The sequence below is a fragment of the Leptonychotes weddellii genome, chromosome 15, assembly GCF_054177405.1.
Source record: "Leptonychotes weddellii isolate Sample4059 chromosome 15, ASM5417740v2, whole genome shotgun sequence".
Taxonomy (NCBI): Eukaryota; Metazoa; Chordata; class Mammalia; order Carnivora; family Phocidae; genus Leptonychotes; species Leptonychotes weddellii.
This window is the reverse complement of record NC_138383.1, coordinates 17,648,948-17,664,946: the sequence shown is the minus strand read 5'-3', so window position 1 is coordinate 17,664,946 and position 15,999 is coordinate 17,648,948. Positions and strand designations below refer to the sequence as shown.

The 15,999-nt window shown below is 51.6% G+C and overlaps 1 protein-coding gene across 1 annotated transcript in view; it reads right to left on the bottom strand.

Moving 5' to 3' along the window:
• Nucleotides 1-8,841: 8,841 nt before the first annotated feature.
• AOC3 (amine oxidase copper containing 3) overlaps nt 8,842-15,999 on the bottom strand; it is an 8,191-nt gene continuing 1,033 nt past the window's right edge. Inside the window, exons 2-5 of the mRNA XM_081805962.1 lie at nt 14,694-15,993; nt 10,605-10,889; nt 9,760-9,885; nt 8,842-9,514 (exon numbers count right to left, since the gene is read on the bottom strand). Of these exons, the coding sequence (XP_081662088.1) occupies nt 9,234-9,514; nt 9,760-9,885; nt 10,605-10,889; nt 14,694-15,993 (1,992 nt within the window). The 3' untranslated portion in view covers nt 8,842-9,233. The remainder of the gene's footprint in view (nt 9,515-9,759; nt 9,886-10,604; nt 10,890-14,693; nt 15,994-15,999) is intronic.

Below are 15,999 nucleotides of genomic sequence, written 5' to 3'. Positions count from 1 at the left end.
GGCAGGTGCAGCTCCACCGAGAAGACGCAGTTGTCCGAGGGGCGGGCCTGGGCTGCATCCACCAGGCCTGGCCCTAGCTGCCGGGTCAGGAAGCTCATCACAGCCGTCAGCTCCTCTCGGCTCAGGTCTGCAAACAGCTGGCTCTGGCCGGGGTGTGTCCCGGGCTGGGCACTGGGGGACACGGAGGGGCAGCGGGGAGCCTGGCCGGGTTTACATTCCCTCTCCACTCCTTTCGCACTCTCACCATCACCCATGGCTGTCACCAGCACACTACACAGGGACAAAATAATGAAGATAGCCATAGTTAAATCTCCTGGATGGTCCTTAGGCTCCTGAATCATTATGCAGAATGGGAAATAGAAAGACAAAAGACAGACAGGACCTGGGTGCAGGACGTCTCTTTGAGTCTCTGGAGTTTCCTGGTCTCTGAGAGGTGCCACTGGGCAAGAGGCACATTGAAGATAAGCAGCCAAGGGCAGATGGTTGGGTGGGGGGGTGGGGGTGGAGCTGGAGGGGTCAGGGGTCAGGCCAAACTCGGGAGGTGGGGCTGAAGTAGGAACCTGGACTTTAAGTGGCCCACGTAATCCTCTGTCCTCTTGTTCCAAATCAAACCCTCAGGGTCAGGGTTGGGGAACCACGTTGGAGGAAGGGTAGGTTTTGGAAATAACACAGCTGGCGGGAGGCAAGAGGAAGAAGGAACTGGGACAGAAAGGGACTGTCCTTGGGTTCTTCCTCCACCCTCCAGATGGAACCTTTTCCCTGGCTACGAGGCTGCAAGCGAAACTCACCTGCCCACACCTCTCCAGTGGGATTCCCCCCCTTCCCTCCAGGCTCTGCTTCCCCTCACTCTCTCCTACTCCTCACCAGCCATCAGCCAGAACCCTACCGGCAGGCTCCAGGCTGGAGAGTAAGGCTGAGAACACAAAGCACCTGGGAGGAGTTGGGAGGCTGAAGGGCTGAGCCAGATCTACAATGGGGAGGCTCTGAGCACCCTAGATCACTGGAGGGGAGTAGACGGGGTGGGGAGCCAGTCAGAAATTGGGGTGGTGGGGGGCAGGTGCAGAGTATCACAGAAATCCCTTGTCTCCCCTTTAAGCAGGACTGATGGGCCAGGTCAGAGGTCAGGGGGCTTGGAAAACTGGCTGTGGAATTAACTTAGCAGCCCACAGCCCTCAACTCCAGGAAACCCTCCACTGAAATGTTGCAGAAGCAGAGAGCGAAGCCACCTCCATTCTCCGCCAGGTGACGTGTAGGAGGCCACCTTCATCTGGACGGCCAGGTCCTGAGGGGAATAAGGAGAGACTGAGGGTTCCACGGAGGGGACATGCTTCCCTCATGAGCCTGGGGGAGAATCCTTTCCAACGTGGACCTGCCCAGGAAGATTTGCCTGGGAAGACATTAGTTCGACCTTGCAGGCAGAATGCATACGTGGGACAGAGGAGAGGAAAGACATGATGGCCAAAGGAAACAGAAGGTGCAAAGGTAAAGAAACTCAAAACAGCCCAGCATGGGCAGGAAACAGCCAAAAGGTCAGTGTATTTGGTGTGAGGTGGGGACAAAATGGGGGGCAGTAGAGGTAAGATCAGGAAGTTTTGTGTGGTACGTGTTTCAAGCAAGGTCGTAATTGCGGGTAGATGGTGAGGCATCTCAGAACCTGGGAGAGTTAAACCAGGTAAATCGATAACAAAAAAGGCAGGTTATCCAGAAGCATTAATACAGCCAGCTGTAGTTTTGTTTTTGTTTTTAAAGATAGTATCTTTAAGGAATCTCTACAAGTGGGGCTCAAACTCGCAACCCCAAGATCCAGAGGCGCTTGCTCCACCCAGTGAGCCAGCCAGGCGCCCTGCATTCAGCTGTATTTTGATATGGAAACTCAAAGGGTTTTCCTTTCCCTTGTTCGTTAAAGTGGTGGGGGTAGCAGCACCCAGTCCAAAGTGGCGCGAAAGGCAGGGCCCTCCATCCCATAATAACCACCCCCCCTTGCTGATCTGGTTTCAGACTCTGCAGAAGCACTTTGTGGAAAAAAAGCATTTTAAATAGATTTTTAAAAGATTTTATTGATTTATTTGACAGAGAGAGACACAGCGAGAGAGGGAACACAAGCAGGGGGAGTGGCGGAGGGAGAAGCAGGCTTCCTGCCGAGCAGGGAGCCCGACGCGGGGCTCGATCCCAGGACCCCGGGATCAGGACCTGAGCTGAAGGCAGACGGTCAACCGACTGAGCCACCCAGGCGCCCCAGCATTTTAAATATTTTTAATTTTAAAAATGTTCTGAAAACACCTTGATGAACAAACACAAAATGTTTGGTAAAAAATCTGGAAAACATAAAGGAATATACTGTGACAAATGTACTTCCCTTTCGTCCCTCAGGCCCCCTCCGCAGAAACAAGCCCTTTAACCAGTACCCCGTGGGTCATCCAGGGCTACTGTGGGGTGAGAGGAAAAGGAGGGAGTAGGGCTTTGGCACAGGAGAAAGTGGGTGTGGGTCAACGCCCAGGGCAGGTCCCCCCTCCCATCACCACTCTAGCAAGGCTGGCCTCAGGGCCGCAGAAAGTGAACATACTAGCCGTGACGGCTGTCACCTGAAGACTAGCTGACCACCACCCCGCAAACCCCAGGCTACAGAGTCTTCCCTAACCCTGAAGATGAGCAGCCCCCAAATCATGCCTGTTATTCAATTTCCCACCAACCAGGTACCAGGGCACTGAGCTTGTTACCTGATATAGAAACATAAAGAAACATGACATTTAATACCTACCCCTGAGTGTTGGGGAGCAGAATCCACACCCAGGGCTCCCATCCACTGAGCAGTAACATGGAGACAACGGACTGGAGAATTTCTTGCAGTCAAGACAGGGACAATAGGATTACTACCACGAAGGCAGGAAGGGGTCATTGGAAATGGGCTGTGTGACATTTAGAATAAGAGGGACCAGAATCTTTTTTTTTTTTTTTTTAACCACTGGCATTACAAGATACTGTCAATCTTTTTTTTTTTTTTAAGATTTTATTTATTTATGGGGCGCCTGGGTGGCTCAGTTGGTTAAGCGACTGCCTTCGGCTCAGGTCATGATCCTGGAGTCCCGGAATCGAGTCCCACATCGGGCTCCCTGCTCAGCAGGGAGTCTGCTTCTCCCTCTGACCCTCCCCCCTCTCATGCTCTCTATCTCATTCTCTCTCTCAAATAAATAAATAAAATCTTTAAAAAAAAAAGATTTTATTTATTTATTTAATAGAGAGAGAGAGCACACACAAGCAGGGGGTAGCGGGAGAGGGAGAGGCAGGCTCCCCGCTGAGCAGGGAGCCCGATGTGGGGCTCCATCCCAGGACCCTGGATCATGACCTGAGCTGAAGGCAGACGCTTAACTGACTGAGCCACCCAGGCACCAGATACTGTCAATCTTAAAATTCTTTTGACAATATTCATGTAAAAAAATAGTATCTCATTATTATTTTGTATTTACTATATTACTAGAGAGATTGAATATCTTTTCATATGTTCATTGGTTATTTGTATATCTTTTGCTAATTGCTTATTCATATTTTTTGTCCTACACACAAAGATAAAACATTTCTTTTTCTGCTGGACTTACAGGAGTTTTTCCTTCGGTGACCACAGTTCTTGGTCACGCCGCTTTGAAGAATGAAAAGGTAAACCAGACGAAGAGTGGTGGGCAGCAAAGCGAAGTTTCTTGAGCGATAGTAAAGTTTATTGAGTGACAGTACAAAGCTCCCGAAGAGGGAGGGGACCTGAGAGGGTTGCTTAAGATGGACCAGGATCTAATGTCGAGGCCTCGCCCTGGCCACAAGGCAGTGCGCCAGCCAGGGAACTCGAGTCTGGGCTCTTCGGGGAGTTACTGTCTCAGCTCCCAGCTAAGAACACACTGTTATGATGGCTCCTATTTCTCTAACCAGTGTTGCCAAGCAGAGGTCAACGTTTGCTCCAGTAAGGTATTGCCAGGCTCTCATATGGGGAGGTGGGTCACCACTGGGGGAGAACCCTTTGCCTTGGCTGGTGGGGAAGCTGGTAAATAAGAGAGGCCACCCCTGACCACCTTCTCTACGTGTCTTGCTATCACATTGTGCCCTCTGATATCGTTTCATTCAAATCTTCCCAACCGTCAGGCCCAAATACCCTAAAAACTTGCCGGAAAAGTGTCCCTTTTTGGAGAATTACTCAGGAAACAGGAACACCCACCCTGCTCCTCTCATTAGGTCGTATTTCCCTTTGAATAAACGTGGCCCCGGCCTCTATGAATGGGATGAGTTGATCCCCGGGAGCCAGGGTCCACCCCCAGCCTGCAGGCTGAAGATTGGGCCCCAGAACGTGGTATCTGAGCAGAGCTGCCACCCCAGAGACCTTGAGCAGTCGGCCAGGCCCACCTGGTCCTCACAGGTCGCGCTCCTCTTGGATCTGCATTATAGGGGGATGGCTCTGGCTACAGCGTGGGTATGGGTGGGTGCTTGGGCGTGGGACAGACTAGAGGCAGAGGGCCAGGATGAGGCCAGCGACCTTGAGGACAGAGAAGAAGGCATGAGTCTGAGATGTTTAAGGGCAGAGGTGATGGGGCCAGGTGCCTGACTGGGTGCGGGTAGGTGATAATGAGCACAGTGTCTTAGGTGACACAAAGGTTTCCTGAGACCTGATGGGCTTTTTACCAGAAAGGACGTACCTGAAGAGCAGCAAGTTTAAGGGAGAACCAACAAGGTTGAGTTTGAGGTGCACACGGGAATTCCCAGTATAGATCCCTAGAAATAGGGCCATTGGCTCTATGGGTCTGGAGTGTAGGAGAGATGTTCTAAGCTAGAAATCCAGATTTGGGCCAACAACAAGTATTAGCAGTTAAAGTAAGAGAGGCTGAGATCACCTGGGGGGGACTTCTGGACAGAGAAGAGAGGAGACGCAAGACAGAGTCCTGGAAAATGCCAAGGTTTGGGGCTATGTGGGCTGGTGGGGGGCAGAGGTAAAGGAGCCATCGTGGAAGACTGTGAAGCAGCAAATACAGACAAGGAGGGGTCAGAATGCGGGGAAGTCAAGACAGGAGAGAATTTCAAGAAGGAGGTAGGCAGTGTTGTCAAATGTCACTGAGAGGACCAGAAGGTAGGTGCCCAGAAAGGCCCATTGATTAGAAGTCACTGGTAACCTTTGTCGGGGCAGCGTCTGTGGCTGTGGGCCAGCAGAGGGAGGGCAGTGGGTGGAGGGGTGACTGGGGGGTGGGGGGGACACTCCTTGGAGGAAGGAGTTTTTGTGAAGTCACAGGCAGAGAGAAGACCCCCGCCCAGGAGATGCAGGGTCCCCGGGGAAGGCTTGTCAAGATGAGAGTCGAGAAGAAGAGCCAGTCAAGAGGGAGAGAGGGAAAATACAAGCGGAAGAGTGGATAAATGAAGGAGAACCTTCTGGAAGGAGCCCGAAGGCTGGGGTCCCCCTTAACCAGGTAAAGAGGCTGTGGAATTAATGAGCCCATCCTCATCGCCAAATCTAGTCAAAGAAGCCGTCAGGGGGGGCGCCAGTTACTTTCTCTTTTATAGGGGTTTAATTTTTTTCAAACCCACTTTGCACCATATGAAGTCTACAAGGATGATCTAACCAATTATCACATAACCACACCGACTTCAGAAGAGCCTGATTGTTGGGTGGGATTTTTTCTTCAGCAACTGGCTTTCCCAAGTGATCCATGAATTGAACTATAATTACCCTTCCATTCAGGAGGTAATGGGCTGCTAGGAGAAAGATCAGTCAGGGGCCAGAGAGCCCACCTCATTTTCCCAGCAACCTCGGCAGAAGGTGGGAGGAGAGAGGCATCCAGATGTGGGGTTCTGATCGGGGTGCTCTGAAACAGGGCCTCATGGGGCCAGACTCTCCACAGGAGTCTGCCGGGGGGCCCTGCCACAGTTCAGGCCACCACCATTTCTTACTTCTGACTCACTGCCCATGGCCAGGTCTTCTGTCAACTCCATTCTTTGTAGCTGGGCCAAAGGCAATGTCCTGAAAGGCAAATCTGACTCTTGTCACTCCTTGCCCCAAATCCTTTCATGACTCTGCATTTTTCTTTGGGGTAACCGTGGCTTACAAGAACATGCCTCATCTGTCCCCTGCTTGTCCCTCCAGGCTCTCCTTAGAGCCCACATGCCTGTCAATGAACTTAGGTACTTGGATGGTGCTGCTTTGTCACCTCCTGGCCTTTGATCATGCTGTTTCCCCAGCCTGGAAGATTCTCTCCCCTGTCCTCCTTGTCCCCAGTTTAGACATCATGTCCCCCAGGAGCCTTCCACAGCCCCTAAGTTTGAGTCAGGAGCCCCTGTTCTTGTCCTCCTCCCTCCTCCCTGCAGTCCTGACTGCAACTCTCCTTTACTAGCCTCGCTCCTCCGAGGACAAAAATTGTGCGTCTTATTCACTAACGTATCCTAGTGCCTCGCACGTGCCTGGCCCTTAGAAGGCACGCTATAAATCTTTGTTGGATGTATGAAGGAATCCTCTTGCACTTGGAGCTGGAGCCCTTCCCGGGGGCTGCAGGAGGAGAGCAGAGGCAGAACACATGTTGTGCTCCTTCCAGAACATTCTGGTGTCTACGTTCCTAGAGAAGTCCCAGCTATGCCCTCTGGGCTAAGCCTCAGGCTCTCCTTGTCCAGCTCCTCTTAGGGCAAGGGGCCCATGTCCTAAAGATTTTAGCTTTGGGGGCACTGGTTCCTTCAGAACTTAACATGCTTGGTAAGTATTCACTCCTATCACTGGATCACAAATGTGAGGCCAACACTCTAAGCTGCCCTCAGTGGTCTAAGGAAGAGACTAGGTTGGGGTAGGGGGCTGCGGATCCACATTGCAGCCCTCCTGACCCCAGCTGGGCAGGCGTTCTAATGATCCACATGTCCTTCCTGCCTCCTCTCATTGGAGGCTGGAACACGTGGTCACCCCTGTGAGGAAATGCAGAGACCCAACCACGCACAAAAGCTGGTGAGCATTCACACCCACTCACACATATGACCGCGTATAAACACTCATGTTCTTTGGTGTGGATGTGGGTTTCAAGGTCATGAGCTTCACGTGAGTGTGATGGGCTGGGGGGAGGGGCGGACACCAGCATTCCCTCCATCCCTTTCCCCCAGCACTGACTGCCCTGCGGCTGGTCATAAGAAGGAGCCATACGAGGTGGAAAATCGATCTGCATGTGATAGAGAAAAGTACTCAGGGCAGGGAGAGAGGAAGTACGAGGTCCATATCGGAGTCACAGTTGGCCCTGGCATCCATGGCTTTTCTCCTCTGTCCCAGGCTTCAGTGGCTCCTCGCCCTCAGTCTCCGTGCTCTGTCACTCCGGCCTCCGGCTCAGGCAGTGCCATAAATGAACCCAGCCCGGGCTCTCAGCAGGCAGAAGTCACCTCTCTCCATTGCTTCCCATTGTCCCCTCTTTTAAGAGACACAGAGAGGAAACAAGAGAGGGACAGAGACGGAGACAGGGAGAGAGAGAGAGCACGACCGAGGCTTAAGATTGTCCTCAGGGATGGACAGGCAAGGGAGTGCAGAGGAGTTACCTACCAGAGGCCACAGCCATTTCTCTGGGTCTCAGAGACTGACCAAATTGAGTCCCTGGGTCCATACCTCATTCACTTTACTTTACCCCTACCCTCACCCCTTCTTAAAAGACTTGTCAGTAGCAAACAAACCAACCAACAAACAAGTCAGGTCCTGTTTGGGCCCATTTTTTATTTATTTTGAATAGGTAATACAGTCACATGGCTCAAATTTCAAAATATACAAAAGGGTATGGAGTGCTAAGTATCCTCCTTCCTCTTTCCCCATCCCTCCCCAAAAGCAACCAGTAGCACTGGTTTCTTCTGGATATGCATCTATAGTAAATATGTATAGTTTCCTCCTTTCTACCACACAAAGGCAAAGTGCACCACACACACTTCCGTGCCTTGCCGTTTTCACTGGAAGATCGTTCCCTATTAGTACACAGAGAGCGTTCTTGTTAGAGCTGCACAGTCCCGCATTGGAAGGCTGCGTAGGAGTTCACTTAACCAATCCTCAAGGAAAGGATGTTTCTGTAGTTTCCAATCTCTCACTATGGGCGCACTCGCCCCTCACCCAGAGCCCCTGAGGGACAGCATGGTGGGAGCCAGCCCCCCAGCTCATTTGCGTGGCCACAAGTGGTGGCCACTGGAGTTCCAAGGTCTCAGAGCTTCCCACCGTTGGCGCCCACCTGCCGTCCGTGTCTGCTGCTGCGGAGTCTGTGAGCTCACTGGTCACACACACGCCTGGCCCAGATGACCGCCCCTCATCACCCCGGTACCCACAGATCCACCTCAGATGCTAAATTGAGAGGCTGCCGTGAGACCATCCTTTGCCAGAAAGTGCAAAGCAGGCGAATACCAAGGGGCCGAGGGGACTTCCGGGAATTACAGCCTGCCCCAGGACAGGGGTGGGGACAATGCCTACTCCAGTCTGTGACAGACACAGGGAGACAGACAGGGATTGTCCTCTCAAACCAGATGTCCCTTGCATTTTGAGACTTCCACGGGCAGAGAGCCGGGAGAGGAGACCTAAGTTAGAAATGAAGACGAGGGGAGCATCGGGACAGAGGCACATCCTCTCAGGGCTGGGAGGGAAATCTGAGGCTGTAAGAACAGGTGGGAACAGGAAGAGGAAGCAATAGGCAAAGGAAGGAAGAGGGAGAGGAGGACTTGGATAAGAGGAATGTGGGCTAAGGACCCCCTTCTAGCTCATCCGTGGAGGCGTAGGCCTGGCAGGAACCCTGCCCTGGGGCTTCTAGGGGCCTATCCCCAGTGCAGCAACACCATCCTCACCTTCCAAGGAAGGGACTGAGGAGGCTCAGGAGATGGGTTAAAAAAAAACAGGGGAAAGCCGGAAAGCAAAAAACCAAAACCACAAAAAAACAGGGGTCTTCTGGGAAAAGCTTGGCCATCAGTCCGGGCTTCAGCTGGCCATTCTTCTCTCTGGGACAGGAACCCAGCAGGTCTGGGGTCAACAAAGCTGAGTCATGTCTCTGCCCCTACCCAGGTGCCAGGCATCACAGGCTCAGGATGCTCCCAGCAGGGAGGGGGTGTCAGGGAGGGCGATAGAGAGGGGGCCTGGGGAGAAGGGGACGCGGGGAGCTTTGGGGTGGAAAGAAGGAGAAGAAGAGGGCACCAGGCCGCCTGGCCCAGCACCGACTGCTCCTCTCCCCGCGGACCCTGGCCCTGGGGTCCCTGGTCACATTCCCCATCCCGGGGACCCCCTAGTTGTGAGAGAAGCCCCCATGGGAGAAGGCAGGGAGGTCTGGGGCACAGGCAGCAGCCTGGGGAAGGCAAGCCAGGGGGTTGACCTCGCAGGCCCTGGCATCCTGTTCCTCCCGGAAATAGACAGAATCCGCAGACTCGAAGGAGGGGTCCTGGTCAAAGAAGTTGTAGGGTCGGAGGAAGAAGCCCACACCATTCCCCACCGTCACCGTGTTGGGAACGTCTTCTGCGTGTGGGATGTGCAGGAAACCAGCTGTCACCCAGGCCACCAAGTCCTGGCAGGAGGGAAGAAAGAGGATCCTGAGGCCTGGCTTTGTGAAGGACAGGCCTGCCTCCTACAGCAGCCTTGGATGTGAGGATTCACCTTGCCAGCCCAGGAAAAATGTGAAATCACAAAGCTTTCTTTCTTAGTAGGTCCTATAGACCCCCAAGGAATGTGGCTTTAGGAGTGAACAAGGTGGCTCATCCTTGCTTCCTTTGCATCCCCCTCTTGTTTCCACCTCTTCCCACGGTCAGCTGACCTCTCCAGCAAGGTCTCGTTGTTGATGAAGTCAGCGAAGTCCACAGTGGGAGTCCAAGGGTCATTCAAATTATAGATGCTGGTGCTGCTTCGCTCCGCCTCCTTCCCCTGGGTCACCGCCAGATGGTACCCCGTAGGAGATTTGGATTAGATCACGAGGTCACCAACCTGTCCTACTGCCCGAAGCCGCAGTGAAGAGGGAACACAAAGGGGAAATGAGCACAAAGGTCTCCCGGTGTCGAGCCTCATTATCATTCTCTGTACACTTGTTCTCTTTCTGTCTCTCTGTCCCATAGAGTTCATGACTTTGTTCCATATCCTGTATCGCCAACGTCCACCGGCCCACTGTTCAGACCTCAGATAGGAATGTCATCCTCACGCGTCCATCCAGATCTGAGCCTGTGCCGTGGACGCATGTGTGTAGATGTGGCCTGATTCCCATCTTCAGTCCATTCCAGGATGTCAAATGCCTGGATGTTAGGGCATATTCCCTCAGATCCGTGTTCCTCTCTTACTCTTTGTTTTCTCCTCCAACTTTTATTGTGAACATTTTAAACGTGCAGAAAAGTTGAAAGAATGGCCCAGTGAACACCCGTGGACCCACAACCTAGATTCCACCTTCAACATCTTATTATATTTGCGTCAGCATGGAGTTCGCCATCTATCCATCCATCCAGTAGGCTTCATTTGGAGTGGCACTAAGATTGTGGCCACAGGAATGAGTGTGTGTGTGTGATTGTGTATGTACATGCACACCCACGGGAGGTTGGGGCAAAGTAGCTTCTCAGCAACATGGGCCCTTCTTACAGTCCACCTCCCCCAGCTTCTCTCTGACACCCCGCCACTCACCTCCCCCAGCTGAAGGCTCTCTCCAAGGAGCTGTTCTGCGGCAGTGGCTCCCCAGCAAAGCTGAGCAGCTGGATGCGGTAGCCCCGCGGGTGACCCCACTTGTTGCTGTGATTGCTGGCCAGGTACACGTAGCGGGGGGGGGCGCCTCCCAGGGGGAAGGCGGCCTGCTCCTCGGTCTCCAGCAGCTTCCGGGTCACCTGCAGCCTCTGCATCTGGTGCTTGGGGCTCCAGGGCACCGGCGTGGGGACATAGGTCATGTCCTCAGCCCAGACCCAGTTCTCCAGTCCTGCGGTGGGGGGGGAGGTGGAGGCTGGTCATGCAGCTGCCCTGTGCCCTCTGGACTCTGTCGCCTCCCCGCCACTCACCGCTTCAGAGTGGGGCCAAGGAGAAACCCAGAACGGAGTGTGTCCCTGCTTCCCTTTCCCCCGCCCAAGATATCCCTGATCCAGAGATTTGGAGAAGGTCTTTCTGCCTGATGTCATCTCTGGTAATAATGCTGGATGCCTTGTGACTGGGCTTCCACTGATGTCCTCCTTCTGAGGGCCTGCAAGGGAGGATGGTTGAACTGAAGTTGGAGCAGCCTAGCAGGCGATGTGCAGAGTCGGATTCCTTCTGACCCTATGCCTCATGTCTGAAGCCCTATAGCATCACCAGAACTGCCTTATCATGAACATAGGAACAGTGGTCGCTCACCTGCACTACTCCTCAAGGAGCTCTGCACCGCAGAGCACTGATGCTTTACTTGTACTGCGGCCTTATGAAGGAGGAACTACACTTGTGCCCATTGTACAGATGGGACAACTGAGGTTTAGAGGATTTAAGTAATGTGCTCTGGCTTGTCACCAAGGGCATGTGGTTACCATCATGGTGGTGCTGGCGACCCCGATCTTACTCTGGCTCTGCACCCGCCCACGCAGCGGCACACGCAGGAGAACCACACAGAGGGGGCGCATCCCATGCAGACAGCTGCGGTGCAGGCCAGAGGGAAGGAAAGTCGGAGCCAGGGCCCGATGCTGCTGGAGCTTGGTGGTGCTTCCTATCATTTGGGGCTTGGCAAGGAATTAAGAACAGGGCCAAAGGCACAGTCTGTTCCTTGAACTCTGGGAATTTTGAATGACTTTTATCAGAATCTCACTAGGTACCCTACTAGGAGTCAACTTAAGTGATCTGAGACCAACGAGCAGTAAACGAACACAAGCCAAAGCTCCCTCTGTACCTTCCAAGGACCAGCAGAGAGCAGAGACTGATGAAGTAGGCTCTTGCTTTCCTTTTGTGGATTCACCGACCCTCCATCCACACCCCAGGGTTTCTACCCGTAGGTAACAACTAAAGGCCAACAGTTCTTTCTGGAACATCCACACAATGGGCTCATATGGACAACAACGACAGCAACAATGGCTAATACTTCTCACTACTTGTCAGGCACGGTTCAAAGAGCTTGAAGAGACATCCTCGCTTAGGTACAGAGATAAAGAGAGATGTGTGTGTCAGGTGGAATACATATGCATCTTTTCTAGCTAAGTCCAATGAGCGAGCCTAAAAGCAATGATGTCCAGTGCTAATGAGCACTCCCGGTACCCTGGGCTTGGTTTCTAAAGAGTATCCTCCAGTAAAAAGGAACCAGAGCTCCTTGGAGAGGGGGTTGGATTCCAGGGCTGGAGCAGGGAGAATACAAGATCAAATTGGAATATCCTGGGGCGCCTGGATGGCTCAGGCAGTTAGGCGTCTGCCTTCGGCTCAGGTCATGATCTCAGGGTCCTGGGATTGAGCCCTGCGTCAGGCTCCCTGTTCAGCAGGGATTCTGCTTCTCCCTCTCCTTCTGCCTCTCCCCCTGCTTGTGCTCTGTCTCTCTCAAATGAATAAAAAAAAAATTGGAACATCCTGTGGTGCCAAAAAGAAAGAAGCACTCCAAAAAGGATGGAGGCATATCGAAAGGACACAAGAACCAACCGGAAGCATCTCCCAAGGGCCAATACTGGAACAGTGCAAGGAACAGAATAAATAACACTGCTGGGTGGTAAGCCTTAGGGTAAAATAAATATCCATGAATCAATGCAGTTATGAATAATTGCATGTATAAATCAATGTAAAAGGACGATAACTTTTCCTTTGGAGAATTCTAATTAATCAATGTATAAAGAATAAAGAAAAAAATTTGAAATGACCAGTAGGGAAATATTTCAGTAATAATTCTTGCAAAAAAAAAAAAAGTCTACCAACAGATGCTAAAAATCAGTGGGCAAGAATTTAAGAAGAAAAGAAATAGGATATTTGCATAGCATCACAGTAATTGCCCCAAGATATTTATTAACTGCAAATGGAAAAATATTAACTTTTTAAAAAAGATTTTTTTTATTTATTTATTTATTTATTTATTTATTTATTTATTTGACACAGAGAGAGAGAGCACAGCAGGAGGACTGACAGAGGGAGAGGGAGAAGCAGGCTTCCTGCTGAGCAGAGAGCCCGAAGTGGGGCTTGATCCCAGGACCCTGGGCTCATGACCCAAGCTGAAGGCAGACACTTAACTGACTGAGCCACCCAGGTGCCCCGGAAAAGTAGTAACTTGTACAATGGAGAAAGCCAGAAGACACCATCTTAACCAAGTTCTTGAGGTCAACATCTCTGGTAATAAGACATCTGAACCTCATGTACCCCTTGATATGATGCACTGAGAAGGGCATAATGTCATTTCTCTGGTTTTCTTGCAAAAAAAAAGAAGTACAATCTCAATCTAATCATGAGAAAATAACAGAGAAATCCGATTTGAGAGACGCTGTATAAAATAATGACCAAAATCTTCCTTAGTGTCAAGGTCATGAAAGACAAGAAAAGCCTAAGGAGCTGTCATAGATTGGAGGAAACTAAGGAGAAAATTTACCTAAATGCAGTGTGGGGTCCTGGATTAGATCCTGGAACAGAAAAAGAAAGTTAATGAAAGAACTAATGAAACTCTAATAAGGTCTGTAGTTTAGTTAATAGTACTGTAATAATGTTAATCTCCTGGTTTTGATCGCCATACTGTGGTTGTGTAAGATGTTAACATTAGGGGGAACTGGGTGAAGGGTATATGGGAACTGGACAATGTTTGCAACTTTTCGTAAGTCTAAAATTATTTCAAAAGAGAAAGTGTTTTGGGCCACCAGTCTGGCTCAGTCGGAAAAGCATGCAACTCTCAATCTCTGGGTTGTGAGTTCGAGTCCCATGCTGGGTGTAGAGATTATTGAAAGAAAGAAAGAAAGAAGTTTTGTTTGTTTGTTTTTTTAAAGAGAAAGCATTTTAAAGTACTCATCATTAATCCTCAAATAGTCTTATTAAGAATGCACTGTTACACCATTTTTACACTTGGGTAAAGTGAGGCACAGAGCAGTTAAGCATAAAAGTATTTCTATCATACACATTTTTCGAGGCACTCCACATGTTCACCGCTCCTCCATTAGAATGTAAGACTCCTGAGAGTAGGGATGTTGTTTCTTTTGTTAAATTGCATTAGCACAGTGATTGGTGTAAATATGCATTCATGGGCCGCCTGGGTGGCCGGTCAGCTAGGCGTCTGACTCTTGATTTCAGTTCAGGTCATGATCTCAGAGTCATGAGATGGAGCTCCACATTGGGCCCCGTTCCTGGTGTAGAACCGGCATAAGATTCTCTCTCTCTCCCTCTGCCCCTCCCCCTGCTCCCTCTCTCTAAAAAAGAAAAACTGCATTCAGTAACTGTTGCTTGCATGAGTGATATGTAGTTATGTGAAAAAACAGAGGTGGCAAAATATATGTATGTTATGATCCAAATTTGGTAATAAAAATTTGAAATACTTATATCAGTATGTCATATTTACAGATGGTATACAATATAACAAATGTTATGATTTATTAAATATTGCAGATGCCATATTTAAAAATATGGAAGAATTTTATTTTTAAGTACGGAAGAATAACCGATCTGCTAAGGATGAAAATCTCTGTGGAATCCGACTTTCACCTTTACTTCATATGCTTTTATATTTTTAATGTTTCAGTGATAATTCTTAAAGCTAGGCATGGAGACCTCAGCCCCCTCTGCTGGAATCCTTGCTTCCCCAGGGATGTCTTACCTCCTACATCCAGATCCACTTTGAAGTGGGCGCTGTGGGTATGGACGGTGCCCAGCGTTTGCTCCCCAACCTGGTTCCCGTACCTTCGGGCGGCACCAAAGAGGAACGCTGAGCTGATGTAGCCGGTGATGTGGAGTCGGACTTCTATGGCCCCACTGGAATGGAAGACCATATCCCACAGGTAGTCATAATTGAGCAAGGTCGACACAGATCGGACCACCAGCACTGTCTCTGCAAGGCCCCCAAAATAATGGGAGTAGAAATTTGAGTGGTGTCGCCTCAGGGGGAGGCCCTGGTTCTGTTCAAACACACAAATGGCATCACGTGTTGTCTTGGGGGTGTGGGATTCCAGCAGGAAGTGCCAGTCCACGTAGGTGGCCAGGTAGGGGCAGTCCACCCCCCGGGTCAGGGGAGTGGAGTACTTGCCCAGGCCAAAGCTGCCATCGATATAGCGGGTCAGCATTGCTGCAGGGGAATTTCCACCATAGACGGCCAAGGCCTCCTGGAGGCTGATCTCATAAGCTAGTCGTTCTCCCCGGAAGCGGATGTCAAAGATCCTGGGGCCGCTGAAAGCTCCAAGGCCAAAGGAGAAAGTCCACAACGAGGAGGTCACCCGGCTCCCCTGCACACTGAAGCGGGGGCCCTGGGGATGGACTTGCAGAGGAGGAGCCGGACCGGGAGGCCCCTGGGACTTGAGGGACCAGGACCCACCTGTGCCATTGTCTGGGATCAGCACCACGTTCACCAGGCCGGCCTCAAACTGGTCCTCCAGCTGGGCCAAACTCTCATAGTAGCGGCCTTGAAAGAACACCTTCTGGATGGCCCAGCGGGCAGGGTCCAGAGCCTTGTGGTCTACCAGCAGCTCCAACCCCACGGGGTGCAGGAAGAACCCAGCCCCTGAGATGTTGTAGTAGAGGCCAAACCAGGCGGCCCGGTCCCCTGACTGCAAGCCCCGGGGGGCCGTGGTCACCGTCACCAGGTTCTGTCCTGAGCGCTTATAGAAGCAGCAGTGGTGCAGGAGCCCGGCAGCCTGGGGCAGCTCTCTGCCGAAGATCAGCTGGTCTATGTCCAGGTACTCTCGCCTCAGCACGGGGCGGCGGTGGTAGGGCAGGGGGCCCCCGTGACGCTCCACCGTCACGTCCCGCAGGTAGGAGGGCCGGGGCAGTGGCCCCACCACCAGCTCACTCACGTTGGGCTGGGGTTGTCCGCCAAAGAAGACGATGGCCAGTGCCTCCCGGGCAGGTGGGGGGCTCCCCCTGTCCAGGTGGGCCAGGGCTGCGGCCTTGGGGGGCAGGTGCAGCTCCAC